The 14,460-nt window shown below is 43.6% G+C and overlaps 1 protein-coding gene across 2 annotated transcripts in view; it reads left to right on the top strand.

Moving 5' to 3' along the window:
- Positions 1-14,460, top strand: part of LOC124612601 (condensin-2 complex subunit G2-like) — a 287,500-nt gene that overhangs the window by 174,862 nt on the left and 98,178 nt on the right. For both annotated transcript variants that reach the window (XM_047140891.1, XM_047140890.1), the window contains exons 13-14: positions 401-624; positions 2,410-2,679. In XM_047140891.1, the coding sequence (XP_046996847.1) occupies positions 401-624; positions 2,410-2,679 (494 nt within the window). The remainder of the gene's footprint in view (positions 1-400; positions 625-2,409; positions 2,680-14,460) is intronic.

The following is a 14,460-nucleotide window of genomic DNA, read 5'->3' as shown; positions in this document are numbered from 1 at the left end:
TGAATGGTAGGCATATACCCAAAAAGTAATGCCTCAGGTAATAATTCTGTGAGAAAAAGTAACAGCAATGTACCTATGCAAGAGGTAAACAAGCAACTCTCGAGTATACTGGCTTGAAGCCAATACATTGTTAAATAAATATAAAAACGATGAGAAGTTTATTTATGTTACATCGTGACACACACACACACACACACACACACACACAAACAAACAAACAAATAAGGTGGAGGTACACAAAGTAGAGTAACGCTGTTTAACAAAATTTACCTTAAATGAAAAAACAAAAATTGAAAAGACATGTTATTAAATGAAGTTCTATTACTTTTCAAGAAGCCAATCATATACAGTGTTTTTAAGTAGGAAGCCTGTTGTCATATACTTCATATATTATTTCCAGAAACAAGTGGACCATTGAATACTGAAGCTGCAGATGGAGAAACAGAGCTCTACTTCAAAACATCTCTTGAAAACCCATTGGTTACTGAAATTTTCATTGATATAGTGTCCACCTTACTTACAATACATGATCATAGAAAACAGGAGGCTGAATACAAGGAGCAGTGGCAGAAGATGTATACTATGTGTAAGATGTGCATCCCAGATTTTCTTCGTTATTTCAAGGTGTGTTGATGTTTGTTTCTTTTAATTAATTTCTGAAGTGTCACAAAATGTTTGTTATCCCAAATCATGAAATCTTGTTGGGAGGAATCAAAACACCACCAGCATTTTGAAAGACAGCTTCTCATTTACAGTTTTAAATTTGAGTGATAGCTGTGGATGACATGCGAAGGAGATAGTTACTTTACAGCTGAATTGACAGTTTTTTTCCAGTGGCTGGAAGAATTAAGAACGTCATTTATGTTGTAGATAACACCAATTGTTGGTCACATTTTGCAACTAAATTTTCTATAATATCATTTGCAATATGTTGCAGTAAATATTAATAATATGCTCATACTGGTTGCTGTTTTGTAGTTCTGTGTGATTTCTGTTTTATGTTGTGTCCCCTCCTTCATTTCTTCCTCCTCCTCCTCCTCCTCCTCCTCCTTCCCCCCCTTCCTCCTCCTCCTCCTCCTCCTCCTCCTCCTTCCCCCCCTCCCCCTTCATACATTTATCTGTGCAACAGACTTGCTTCTCGTAAGTATTCTGTCAGTCACTTTTACTTTTATCTATTAACTTTTGACTGTCAGTTGACATCAGCACATCAGTAATCACTCCGAAATTTGTATCTGAACGGCCACAGCTGGTTTCTCTGGACTGCAACAGAGTAATGAGGAAAAAATTGTACAAGTACTGAGATCACTCTTGTGACACCCCTATGTTATCTCTGAGGTTTTTTTGTCACAATAGAGTGATAGTGTGTGTATAGATAAAATGGAAACAACTACTTGGAAGGACACATGAAGCACGTGTTTTTTACAGTGTGTCTGTTTATTGTTACCTGTATTTTAAATTACGTGAAGTAGTGAAAACTTGGAAAAACTTTAAAAAAATAAACTTAGTTATATGTATCATTCGTAATAGGAACATTTATTGGAATCTGAAGAGTTTTGTGATCTCATTGTGCATATATCCACTATTTAATTGATGAAGAGGCTTTGTGTGTTTACTTATGTAGCTAATAGCGTGTTATATGGTCCTGTATGAAAAAATGTAGGCCAATATGGCAGCATACATATTATTTGCCAAGCTTATCTTTTTTAACTCTGTTATACATATATCACACTTTCAAAATGTGGGAGTTATTTTGATCTCCAAAATGGAAGGTGGGTCATAATAATACAACCAGTGAGACCGTGACCAGGGTCGCCACTACACACTTGTGCAGTGGTGTTCAGCCCGGAGATAAACTGGTTTGAATCCTAGTGGTGGAAAAAATTGTCAGTGCCGGTATTTTGCCAGCGAGGGGAGGAGAGGTGGTGTTGTAATGTTCCTGACTGCCAGACTTTGCGCCAGTGACCTGGTTTAAATACCAAACCTCTTTGCAGTGTCTGATGAAGAGAGGGCATATGACATTGTTGACATGATCCATATGTTGGATGGGGACGTTAAGCTTGGCAGCCACTTTGGTGCTATTTGCGAGAAGTAGGCTGTGTACCAGCACTGTGTTTCACCCTCTCCCTACTCTCATCATCATACCACATGCGCGCGCAAGCGCGCGCGCGCACACACACACACACACACACACACACACACACACACACACACACAAAATACATACATGTAGTATTACAAATAAATAAATAAATGCGTGGAGTGAGAAAAACTGTAATTGAATGTAAATGAGGTTGCCACCGTAGTGCCATTTGTTTGTGCTTCATTGTCATACAAATAGAAACTATGTTTCTGTTTTAATTTTTATTATTGTTGAGAATGACTAAAACTAATTATCTCTTCCATGTTTAGGGAACTCGCACATATGACTCAGTCTTGTACCTGTGCAGTTTGATGCCACAATCTGTCAGGAAGTCAATTCGTCCTGTCTTTCACTTGGACAGCACCTGTTTGTCTCAGTTGAAGGCTTTATCAGCTGATAGTTCAGATGAGGAAGTGTTGAAATTGGTATCACTGCTCTGCTCTTGGAACCGTGGTGATGAACTGCTTGAAATGGCCAAAAATTGGATCGATGAAGCACTGAGAGCTGAAGATTTAAACTCCACTCGTTATGGTGAACCGGTATGTTATGTTCTAGTATGAGGCTATATAATTACTGTGTTAATGTCAGCGCAGATCACAGTAATTTTGTGTGTGTGTGTGTGTGTGTGTGTGTGTGTGTGTGTGTGTGTGTTTGTTTGTTTGTTTTCATTTTTATTTATAGGTGTGAATCTGTTACTAAAGAACTTTCAGAATTTTTCTCCCTCTTTTTTAATTGTTAGCTTTTCATGTATGCCCTTTTTGATGCTTAAGTTTTCTTGATGTTGATGTCTGTTTTTGTACATTTTGCTAACCATTTTCATTTTTCCAGCTCTTAAATTGATAGTTAATATTCACATAAAAAAGTCTTGTATGATAAAACTGCCTATATTATGTTACTTATGAACTATCCATTTGTGGAAATTTCAACTGAATGGATGGAGCCTGATCTATAGATTAACTACTGGGTTCATGGAGACAGATAAGCTTGGACTCAACAGCACTAGTGAATCATTTCTGTATATTTTATGTATCATTACTAAGGAATGTCCAACAGTTTGTATGACCCAAAAACTTTGAGGAAACTGAGTTACTTACAAACTGCCAAATTGCCTTAATCATTTTAGAATGTTATCTTGATGGAGGAAACATCTTATTGATATACATTCTTAATGTTGATGCAGTGTTGATTTGTTCTGCTGTGCCTCAGAAGTAATGGCAGTCAGTAGAATGACAACCTAACATTTGTCAATGAGACTGAAAAAGTTCATACAAGTGGAAGAAATAAGTTATGCAAACTGAGTTAAAGCAGAAATAGTCATTAGATTTTAAATTTTACATCTTGTGAAATCAATAATAATGACATGGTGTGGAACGACAGAGGCATCATGGTGACTGTTTCTAAATTGGCAGAAAGACCTATTTGTAATATATGTAGTTAAAAAAAAAAGGAGGGAAATAAAGATTGAAATAATTGGTGTGTGTGCTTTAATTCAGGGTGTACATGAACCGGGACAACTGGGAGATCCGGGAAAAACTCGGGAATTTTTCCATCCGGGAGAAAACCAGGAAAAACCTGGGAATTCTCGCTTCTGGTTACAGAAGTGTGGCTGGGCGCCACTACTTAATATTGCCCCGGTTCGGAAATATTGTAGATCCGGGGCTGATGCACAGAGCAATCCGAGTTGTGGTGGGGAGGTGGGTCTCCATGTGACCTGTGTTTACGTTCAGTGATTTTGTTGTTTCCTCTTCGTTTATTGCTCTCATATTAAATGATAACAAAACGGATTTTTATGGCCGGGAGCTATCAAATGAATTAAAATACGTTTGCATAATTACGCCAGGCTAAAATATGTTAATAGTTTCAGATTTTATTTCCACCTTTGACAGTCAAGCATTAATCGCCTTACAGAACAATGAAGTTATTTTTGCTGGTTTGCTAAAGAGATTTGGCTTTTATTAATCCTTTCTACTGAGGCAGTCAATTTATTTGAAACAAAGTGTTTAATTTCACACTATTGGCTAGTTTCAACTGTTCGCTGCATTTCAAGTGCACGTATGGCATTATGCTGTAATAAAGAACCAAACATGAGTACTGGTACTCCAAGAAAATTTACATATGGATGTGCATTTTAAGCCGAATTATGCACTTTAGTATGGTTCGCGAAATCCCAACACTCTTGAAGTATCCTTTGATGTCTTGTTTCTTTTATGACATAATGTAAGATCTTTTAATGTGTTACGTGTACGAACGTGTGGGCTTCCTGCGTCATCGTAGCTGCGCAAGCATGGTGATGCCAGTTATCTGGTGCTTTCTTGCAACTGCTGAAACGAATCTATTTCTAACAGGTCGCGGGAAAATATTGCGAATGGTGGTTTGAAAAGCGTTACAGTCAAAGGAAACATCCTTTTACGCAAGATGAATTATGTGGGTGAATGTACGATGAATTTCTTAAATCACAAAGAGTTTGACTCTCATTTAAAAATCAACTCTTTGAGGATGACCATTTAGAGGTATTTCGACCCCAGAAGATGAGACATTTGCGTCGTTATTAAAAATTTTACTGGCACATTTGTGTGTGTATCTTAAAGTGCAATACACGCGAAATAGATCAACATTATATGTGGAAGCTTAGCTTCTCTTCCAACTTATTAATCTTCGAGACCAATGTTATATGCTAAGTATATTAATGCTAAGTATATTAATTTAAGCCATTAACTTTTCTTATTTGTGCATTTGCGCTACTTAAGAATGATCTTGCTATTGGCTGACTACATCACGTGTCCTATTGCTGTCATCAGCTGGCGAGATCACGTGAATGAGCTATGACACTTACAAAAGCGTATCACAATCTCAATTTCAATGCTTCGGAAAGTGACATGCGTTATTTGGTGGAATTCAAATCTGTACCTTCGTAATACGAAAATATGCAGCGTACATGTTGCTGCACATCAAAGGTGTTTCAAAACGTGTTTTTCCCCCTTAGTTTTATTTTCTAAGGTGCCGGGGAATTCTACGTCGGTATATAAAACCATAAACATTCAAAGGATTGATGACTTTTACAGTGCCGAGGAAGAGTATACTGTCACTTAACATGGAAAAAGTGTATTTTCATCCTGGAGAAAGTGGACGGGAAAAATCCGTGAATTTTTTTTCCTTGTCCATGTATACACGCTGTAATTATTCTCCATGCATGAAAGATACCATTCGTTTTCACTTTGTAAGATCCTCCCCCATTATCCTGTAGCTGGATATTATTTCGGTCCTTGTCCTAACATGTGCGCCGCGTAGGGAGCGAACTGACAAGCTTTATTGGTAGGGTCCTGTAATTTCATATTCAGGATAGGTTTCTTATGATCACAGGTTAACAAATAAGTTGCCAAATATCTAACAAAAACTATAATTATTTTGTGGCTTCCACAAGACATCCATTGTGCCAGCTGTTGATGTCCTTAATGACAGTGTTCCACTACCCTACCAAGCCATACAAATGAAGTGAAGCAACTATTACAGGGTGTATATTAGCCAGGACAAGCGGGAAATCCAGGAAAAAGCTGGGAATTTTTTCAACCGGAAAAACCCGGGAATTTTTGGATTTCCGGGGATTTTTCATTGTTTTAGTTTTCAGTTAAATTTTTGTAGTTTTGACTGGTAAGAACTGATACTCTAGCAAAGAATGTTACTATATCCTGCTACAGGAGAATAATATTGCAGCAATAAAACATAAACGAGAGGGGGGAAAAAATCTTTAGTTGCAAAGGAAATGCGCCATTTACAACAACAAAATACTGTGCATGCACAAGCGTCTGCGAACAGCAAAAATATGTCCATGGCCTTAGGGCGAAAGCTATACAATACTTCGTGACAATGAACTGCTTGCTATGTGAGGCCTACGTGTTTACATTAGGTTCGTTTGAGCTGTTGCCAATGGGCTACTGCGCATGCACAGTTGACTCGCGTATGAGTAGTACCTTCTCCCGCTGCCGGCTACTTGAAGTGTGGCTGTTAACTGTACAGGTAGTAGTAGCAAGCAGCCAGATGCTAACGAGAAAAATTTTTCTTGTGTGCCCTAGCTGCCAGATTCGCGCATGCGCAGAGTGTCTGAATCGTAGTGGGGAAAAGGGGGGGGGGGGGGGAGGGTTGTCTCCACGTGACCTTGTTAACATTAAGTGATTTCACTGTTTCCTCTTCATTTACAGCTCCCACATAAAATGAAAATTAAACGGATTGCTGTGGCCAGGAGCTATCAAGTGAATTAAAATACATTCACATATTTACAGAAGGCAAAAATATATTATTAATTTCAGTTTTCTGATTTTATTTTATTTCATTTCCACATTTTTGTCAGTCACGCATTAATCACCTTGCAGAACAATGAAGTTATTTTTGTCAGTTTTCTAAAGAAATTTGGCTTTATTAATCTTTTTCGGTGAGGCAATCAATTTATTGGAAATCAAGTATTTTGTTCCACAGTATTGGCTAGTTTCAATTGTTCACAGAATTTCAAGTGAATGTTTTCTCCTTCTGCCATGTACAGCATTATGGCATAATAAAGAAGCAAACATGAGAGAGTACAGTACTGGTACTCCAAGAAAATTTACATCCCAAAAACCACACTGAAAAGCTTAGTATCAGGTGGGGCCTACTTGATTGTGAACCTCGACAAACCAATGTGTGCTTCAAGCTGAATTATGTGTTTGAGTAAGGTTTACAAAATTTTGATGCTCTTGGAGTATCCTCTGATATCATGTTTCTTTTATGGTGTAATGTGAGATCTCTTAATGCTTTATACATATGAACATGCGGGCTTCTTACATTACTGCAGCTGCACATACGCAATGATGCCTATTTTCTGGCACACTCTGGCAGCTAATAAAACGATTCTATTTGTAACAATCTTGGGAAAATATTGTGAATAGTGGTTTGAAAAGTGTTACTTTCAAAGTAAATTTCCTTTTACGCAAGATAAATTATGTTACGTGTGAGAATGTGAGATGAATTTCTTAAATCGCAGAGCGCTAGACTCTCGTTTAAAACTTAACACTTTAAGGACTAGCCACTTAGAGGAATTTCGAGCCCAGAAGATGAGACATTTATGTCATTATTTTAAATTTAATGACACATTTGTGTGAAGTATCGCAAAGTACAACACATGCAGAAAAATATCAATATTACGTGTGAAATCTCAGCTTTTCTTGTAGCTTATTAATTTTCGGGACCAATTTTATATGTGAGAGCTTAGCTTTTCGTGTAGCTACACTATGTATAGCAATCTAAACCATTAACTTTTTCTCTTTGTATGTTCACGCTACTTAACAGCAATCTTGCTGCTATTGGCGCACAACAACATGCATCCTATGCTCTGTATATCTGCTGTCATCAGCTGGTGAGATCACGTGGCAGATATGACTGACTTACGAAATGACATTGCAATCTTGATTTCCACGCTACGGAAACTAATGTGCTGTGTTTGGTGGAATTTGAATTTATACTTTCGTAATACAAAAATACGCAGCAAATGTGTTGCTGCACATCAAAGGTTTTTTCAAAACTTACTCCTTTTTTCCCCCCTAAAGTGCCAGGGAGTTCTACGTCCGTGTATAAGGGATTGGTAAGTTTTACAGTTCTGAGGGAAAATCTATGGAAAACCTACTGTCACTTAGCACAGAAAAAGTGTATTTTCATCTGGGAAAAAGTATATTTTTTAACCAGGATATCCAGGAAAAATCTGGGAATTATTTTTCCTTGTCCGCGTATACACTGTATTAATTATGATTTCTTATGAGGGTTCCTAATAGTGTATAATTGGAACATAATGGATTGCTCCAAATTGAACAAAACTATTTGTAAATGTCTTTGGGAAGTTTATGTGAGTTAGACAACACAGTTCATCAGTAGGAGGGCAGAAAATTATTTGACAGTACCAAAACTTCTTTAAATGTTTGTGTAGTTAAAGAGATTAAACAGGAACACAAATCGTTAGGAAGTAAAGTAATGACCTCCCTAAGCAATGTCAGATGATGTGTATAAAGTTGATGGATGTATGAAGAAAGTAAAGGCTATGTGAGATGATGGTATTTTAGTAGAAATGGTTAAGTGCAAAGAAAAGTAATACTACAATAAATTGCAAAATTGTTTATGGAATATCAGTGGAGGAAGACAGATCCCTAAAATTGGAACAAAGTTGCAAGTATTCTGCTTGACTACTTTTTGATGGGAGAAAAAAAGACAAAAATAGATTATTGATTTATCAGTCACCTCTCTGCAAAAGATATTCACTAAAATTATCAACAATTTAAAAAAAAGACCATAATACTATAGAGCAAGGTATTTGAATTACAGATTGGTCTGGTATTTTAGTCTTAAAAAGCTATAAGACTAAAATATGTAAAAGCAAATCATTAAAAAATAAATAGATAAAATAAATAAATAAAAATAAAATTACTGAAAACCTCAGAACAACTAGCCCCCCGCTTCCCGCCCAGTTGAAGGCTACGCCTAAATAGGCAATAAAAAAACAGAAGAGTAAATATGACCTGACGTTATTTTATTTATTTAACCTGATCTGATTATGAGCATCAGGCCCTCTCTTACACCAGACCAGGAGAAGTTTTTTCTCTGATGCAGTGAGTTTTGGGGAAAGGAAATTTAAGAATGCTCCACCAACTAAGAGTACTGCAAAATCAGGAAGATCTTGTTGGAAAGAAAGATGTACAAGAGTAACTAGTGCATACAGGGACAGTGGTAATCCTTACTGTTGCATCTGTAGATATGTTATTAACTGCTTTTGGTGAAGATAGAGACATCATTCAGTTCTTTAATGTAATGCAGAAGATTTTTTCCAGAGCCAGGTTCCTGGTACTGTGAAGGGCGTCGAGAAAGTGACTGAACAATGAAGTGGAACAGAAAGGATTTTGCTCTGATGAGAATGGGTATTTCTGCCATATTGTTCAGACAAGAATGTTAAGGTGGAGGAGAGATATGAAGGACAGTGTTCGTTCATAAGACAGTAGAAAAGACAGAGGGTATGGATATCTCTGCATTTGTCTGCTTGCAGCCAGGATAACTGTGCATATAATAGTGAAATGTGATCGAAGAGTCAAATATCACAGATATAACAAATGCAGGCATTAATAACCATTTCCAGGCGGCGTGAACTGTGATGAGAAAGGGCTTGCATGAAAACATCGCTGTAATCAGTAATTGGAAGTATAAGTGTTTCTACAAGTTTCTTTTTCAGGTCAGTCCAATTTAGATTTTCACCTGTTATTACACCTAGACTCTTTGTTGAAGGAGAGAAGTTGATATTTATCCCATTTAGCGTTAAAGATGGAGTGTTTCTTGATATTTTGGGCTAATGAGCCTAGAATGACCAGCCAGTTAATATTATATCCTGCACTCATGTTGATAGTGCCCAGTGATTGGTATTGAGATTCTCATAGCTGTCTTTGGGTTTCTTGGTTTTGCCCTTTGATACAACTGGAAGTCATCAGCAGACATATGGTATTTGCAGTAGGATAAAACTGATGACACATCATTGATGTACAGTGAAAAGAGTGTAGTAGCTAATACCGAATCTTGGGGGACACCTGATACTCCCTGCTTCAATTGTGACCTTATGGTGCTGGACATGATGTATTGCTGGCAATACATCAGGTATGAGTGAAACCATTGCACTTAACTTGGTGAGAAACTTAGGTTGCTAAGTTTGGCAAGTAAAATGTCGAAGTTGACACCGTCAAAGGCTTTACTGAAGTTCCCCCTGCGGGTTCGGGGGTAAGAATAGGCCCGCGGTATTCCTGCCTGTCGTAAGAGGCGACTAAAAGGAGTCTCAAACGTTTCGGCCTTATGTGATGGTCCCCTCTCGGGTTTGACCTCCATCTCTCTAAATTATTCCGAAGAGCAAGCCAATTGGGGAAGGGCACCTTACATGGTGCACTGTATCCTTCGTGCAATTAGACCTATAGCCGTCTTTCTCGTCGTTGCAATGGTGTCCCGCTCGTTTTCGATCTCTTGGGCGATTACCACGCTGCACTCTGCAGTGTTTCTTTTAACTGTGACGACGACCTTGGCCATTTTTGCACCTAAGATCCAGCACGGTAGCCAGTCCGTTGTGGTGGGGTCGCCATGTACCCTCTTGGTTGTAGCCCCCTGACAACACAGGGATCGCTCTACTGATGCCTGCGCCGTTCACTCCCCACGTATGCCAAGGAGTAGATGCCCATCTCCCTGGGGCATCGGGACTCCCGGCAACGGCCATCCTGCCAGGTGGCCTTTGCTGTGGCTGGGTGGCGCCCGTGGGGAGGGCCCTTGGTCGGAGTAGGTGGCATCAGGGCGGATGACCCGCAATGAAGCGTGGTACATCATCTATCGCTGGTGGGCCTCCACCAGCAGTCTCTAAGCGATCGAGGTCTAACCTCAACGGGAAGAAATTGGATCAGAGATCGTTTCCCTCCCTAGCTACTCCATGGGAGGAACGTCTTGCTAAAGAAGGCAGTGGCGAATATTCACCCCGGTACCTTGTGTGTACGCGGGTTGATGGAGAATCGTTCGTGTCAACCAAGCCCCAGTTTTTTGTGGAGCATTTAGAGGACAAGTTCGGGGAGGTGGAGGGCTTGTCCAAGATGCGCTCTGGCTCTGTGCTCATCAAAACGGCATCCTCTGCCCAGTCACGGAGGTTGCTCAATTGTGACAAGTTGGGGAATGTTTCAGTTACCATCACGCCGCATAAGAGTCTCAACATGGTCCAGGGTATTATATTCCATAGGGATCTTCTTCTGCAGTCCGACGATGAATTACGCGCCAACCTCGAACGACGAGGTGTTCACTTCGTCCGGCGCGTCCATCGGGGTCCGAGGGATAATCAGGTGGCCACCGGTGCCTTCATCTTGGCCTTTGAGGGTGATGTCTTACCCGAAAAGGTTAAGGTGATGGTTTACCGTTGTGATGTGAAACCATATATCCCTCCTCCGATGCGGTGTTTTAAATGCTGGAAGTTCGGGCACATGTCATCTCGCTGTACTTCCAGCATCACGTGTCGGGATTGCGGACGTCCTTCGCATCCTGATACTCCATGTGCTCCGCCTCCCGTCTGTGTTAACTGTGGAGAACACCATTCCCCCTGCTCACCGGACTGTCGGATCTTCCAGAAGGAAAGGAAGATAATGGAATATAAGACCCTGGACCGCCTGACCTACACAGAGGCACGGCGGAAATATGAGCGGCTACATCCTGTGCCCATGACATCCACCTATGCCGCTGCTGCAACAGCGGTCCGATCCTCTCCCGTGTCGTCACGTACTGTTGCCTCTCAGCTCTGTGAAAATGACCCGGCCCCCTTGGTTGTGGGGAGCACTTCGCCCTCTGTTGCTCCATCTACTCCAGGAGCGACACCACCCCAACCATCGGGGACATTCGTCCCCCCTTCCCAGCCGGAGAAGCGTAGGGCTTCTTCGGCTACTCTAGCCAGGAAGGGGTCCCTTGGGGCCCTCCCTTCCCAGGCTTTGCCCAGTGTCAAAGCGGATACCCGCAAAGTTTTGAAGCAACAACCGGTCGCTGGTCATAGGGCTTCACGGTCGTCGTCCGTCCCTGAGACTGCCCCAGTGGGGCCCTCCCAGCCAGACCCTCCCAAGGCACAGCGTGCGAAGCCGTTGAAGAAAAAGGCTCCCAAGCATCCTGACGTTGCGGTGGCACCTGTCCCACCGCAACCTTCAACCTCTGCGTCTGAGGACGAGGTGGAGATCCTGGCGTCCGCTGAGGACCTCGATCTCGCCAGTCCCTCCGACGCCATGGAAAGCACTGGCACAGGTGCTCACTTGGAGGCAGCAGGTGACCCAGTGGCGTAATCTGCCTTCCCCGTCCCGTCACGCCTTTCCCAGTAATGGCCAGTACCATCCTCCAGTGGAACTGCAGCGGTTTCTTCCACCATTTAGCTGAGCTCCGCCAACTTATCAGCCGTCATCCTTTCCTTTGCATTGCTCTGCAGGAAACTTGGTTTCCCGCAATGCGAACCCCCGCCCTCCGTGGCTATCGGGGTTATTTTAAGAACCGGGCGACTTACGAAAGGGTGTCTGGTGGCGTCTGTATATATGTCTTGAACTCTCTTCACAGCGAGTTTGTGCCTCTACAAACAGCTTTAGAGGCTGTCGCTGTTCGGGTGTGGACGCCCCAGGCCATTACCGTCTGCAGTATTTACCTTCCACCTGATGGTACTGTCGCGCAGCATGTCCTGGCTGCTCTGATAGCACAACTGCCGCCACCTTTTTTGCTGCTGGGCGATTTCAATGCCCACAACCCTCTATGGGGTGGGAGTGTCTCCGATGATCGTGGTCAGGCCGTGGAGCATGTGTTGGCTCAGCTCGACCTTAGCCTCTTGAACACCGGTGCTCCCACGCATTTCAGTGTGGCCCACGGCTCGTTCTCGGCCATCGATCTCTCTATTTGCAGCCCTGGACTTGTCCCATCCCTCCACTGGAGGGTGCATCCTGACCTGTGTGGTAGTGACCATTTTCCCATCTATTTGTCACTGCCACAGTGTCATTCTTCTGGGCGCTTGCCCCGCTGGGCTCTCCACAGGGCTGACTGGCCAGCTTTTACTTCCGCTGTAACCATTGCGTCTCCCCCACAGGGTGACATTGACGAGGTGGTCTGTGTTTTAACCACGTCCATCATTTCAGCGGCCGAGGCTACTATCCCCCGTTCCTCTGGCCTCCCTCGGCGGAAGGCTGTCCCCTGGTGGTCGCCGGAGATTGCTGAGGCTATTCGCGACCGTAGGCGGGCTCTCCAGCGTCATAGGCGGCACCCGTCTCTGGAGACCCTCATCGCCTTTAAGAGGCTCCGTGCCTTCGCCCGTCGACTTATTGCACGGCGTAAGCAGGAGTGCTGGGAGAGGTACGTCTCCTCCCTGGGCTCCCGTGTCTCGTCCTCGCACGTGTGGTCCCGGATCCGGCGGATTTATGGCTCCCAGACCCCTGTGGGTGTCCCTGGGCTCTCCTTGGACGGCGCTGTCTGCACGGACGCTGCCGCCATTGCTGAACGCCTCGCCGCGCACTTTGCTCAGAGCTCTGCGACTGCATCCTATCCCCCCGCCTTTCGCTCTCTAAAGGAGCGAGCCGAGCGGACGCCGTTCTCATTCCACACGCGTCATTATGAAACATACAATGCTCCTTTCAGCGAGAGGGAACTCCTCGCTGCCCTCGCCGATTGCCCTGATACAGCACCAGGACCGGACTGCATCCACGCGCAGATGCTGAAGCATCTCTCCAGGGACTGCCAGAGCCACATCCTCACCATCTTTAACCGCATTTGGAGCGAGGGCGTGTTCCCGTCGAAATGGCGAGAGGGTCTTATTGTCCCCATCGTGAAGCCCGGTGCGGACCCACTGGCGGTGGACAGCTATCGTCCCATTACCCTCACCAACGTTTTGTGCAAATTGCTCGAACGTATGGTGGGGCGGCGTTTGTGTTGGGTCCTTGAGTCGCGCGGTCTCCTCGCTCCGTCCCAGGGTGGCTTCCGTCGGGGCCGGTCTGCAGTGGACAATTTGGTGCGGCTGGAATCTGCTGTCCGTACGGCTTTTGCCCGACGTCAGCACCTTGTTGCTGTATTTTTCGATCTGCGGAAGGCGTATGACACCACATGGAGGCATCATATCCTCGCCACGTTGCATGGGTGGGGTCTTCGTGGTCGGCTCCCGGCTTTTCTCCAAAGCTTTTTATTGCGCCGCTCTTTCCGGGTGCAAGTCGGTGCCACCTCTAGTTCCTCTTATATACAGGAAAATGGGGTCCCACAGGGCTCGGTGTTGAGCGTCTCGTTATTTCTAGTGGCCATTAATGGTCTGGCTGCAGCAGTGGGGTCGTCGGTGTCTCCTTCTTTGTATGCCGACGACTTCTGCATCTCATTTAGCTCCACGACTACGGGAGTCGCCGAACGCAGGTTGCAAGTCGCCGTTCGCAAGGCAGCATCATGGGCTCTGGCTCATGGTTTTCAGTTCTCTGCTGCCAAGACTCGGGTTATGCACTTCTGCAGGCGTCGGACGGTCCACCCTCATCCTGACCTTTACCTCGACGGCCACCTGCTTGAAGTGGTGGACACTTGCCGCTTCTTGGGACTCGTGTTTGATGCCCGGCTCACATGGGTTCCTCATGTTACTCAGCTGAAGCAAAAATGCTGGCGGCACCTCAACACCCTCCGCTGCCTTAGCCACACGTCTTGGGGTGCAGATCGCTGCACGCTGCTGCGGTTGTACAGAGCCCTTGTGCAGTCTCGGCTTGATTATGGGAGCCTGGCCTATGGGTCTGCATCACCCTCAGTGTTGCAGTTGTTAG

This window comes from Schistocerca americana, chromosome 4 (assembly GCF_021461395.2).
Source record: "Schistocerca americana isolate TAMUIC-IGC-003095 chromosome 4, iqSchAmer2.1, whole genome shotgun sequence".
Lineage (NCBI taxonomy): Eukaryota > Metazoa > Arthropoda > Insecta > Orthoptera > Acrididae > Schistocerca > Schistocerca americana.
This window is presented reverse-complemented; position numbering and strand designations above follow the sequence as displayed.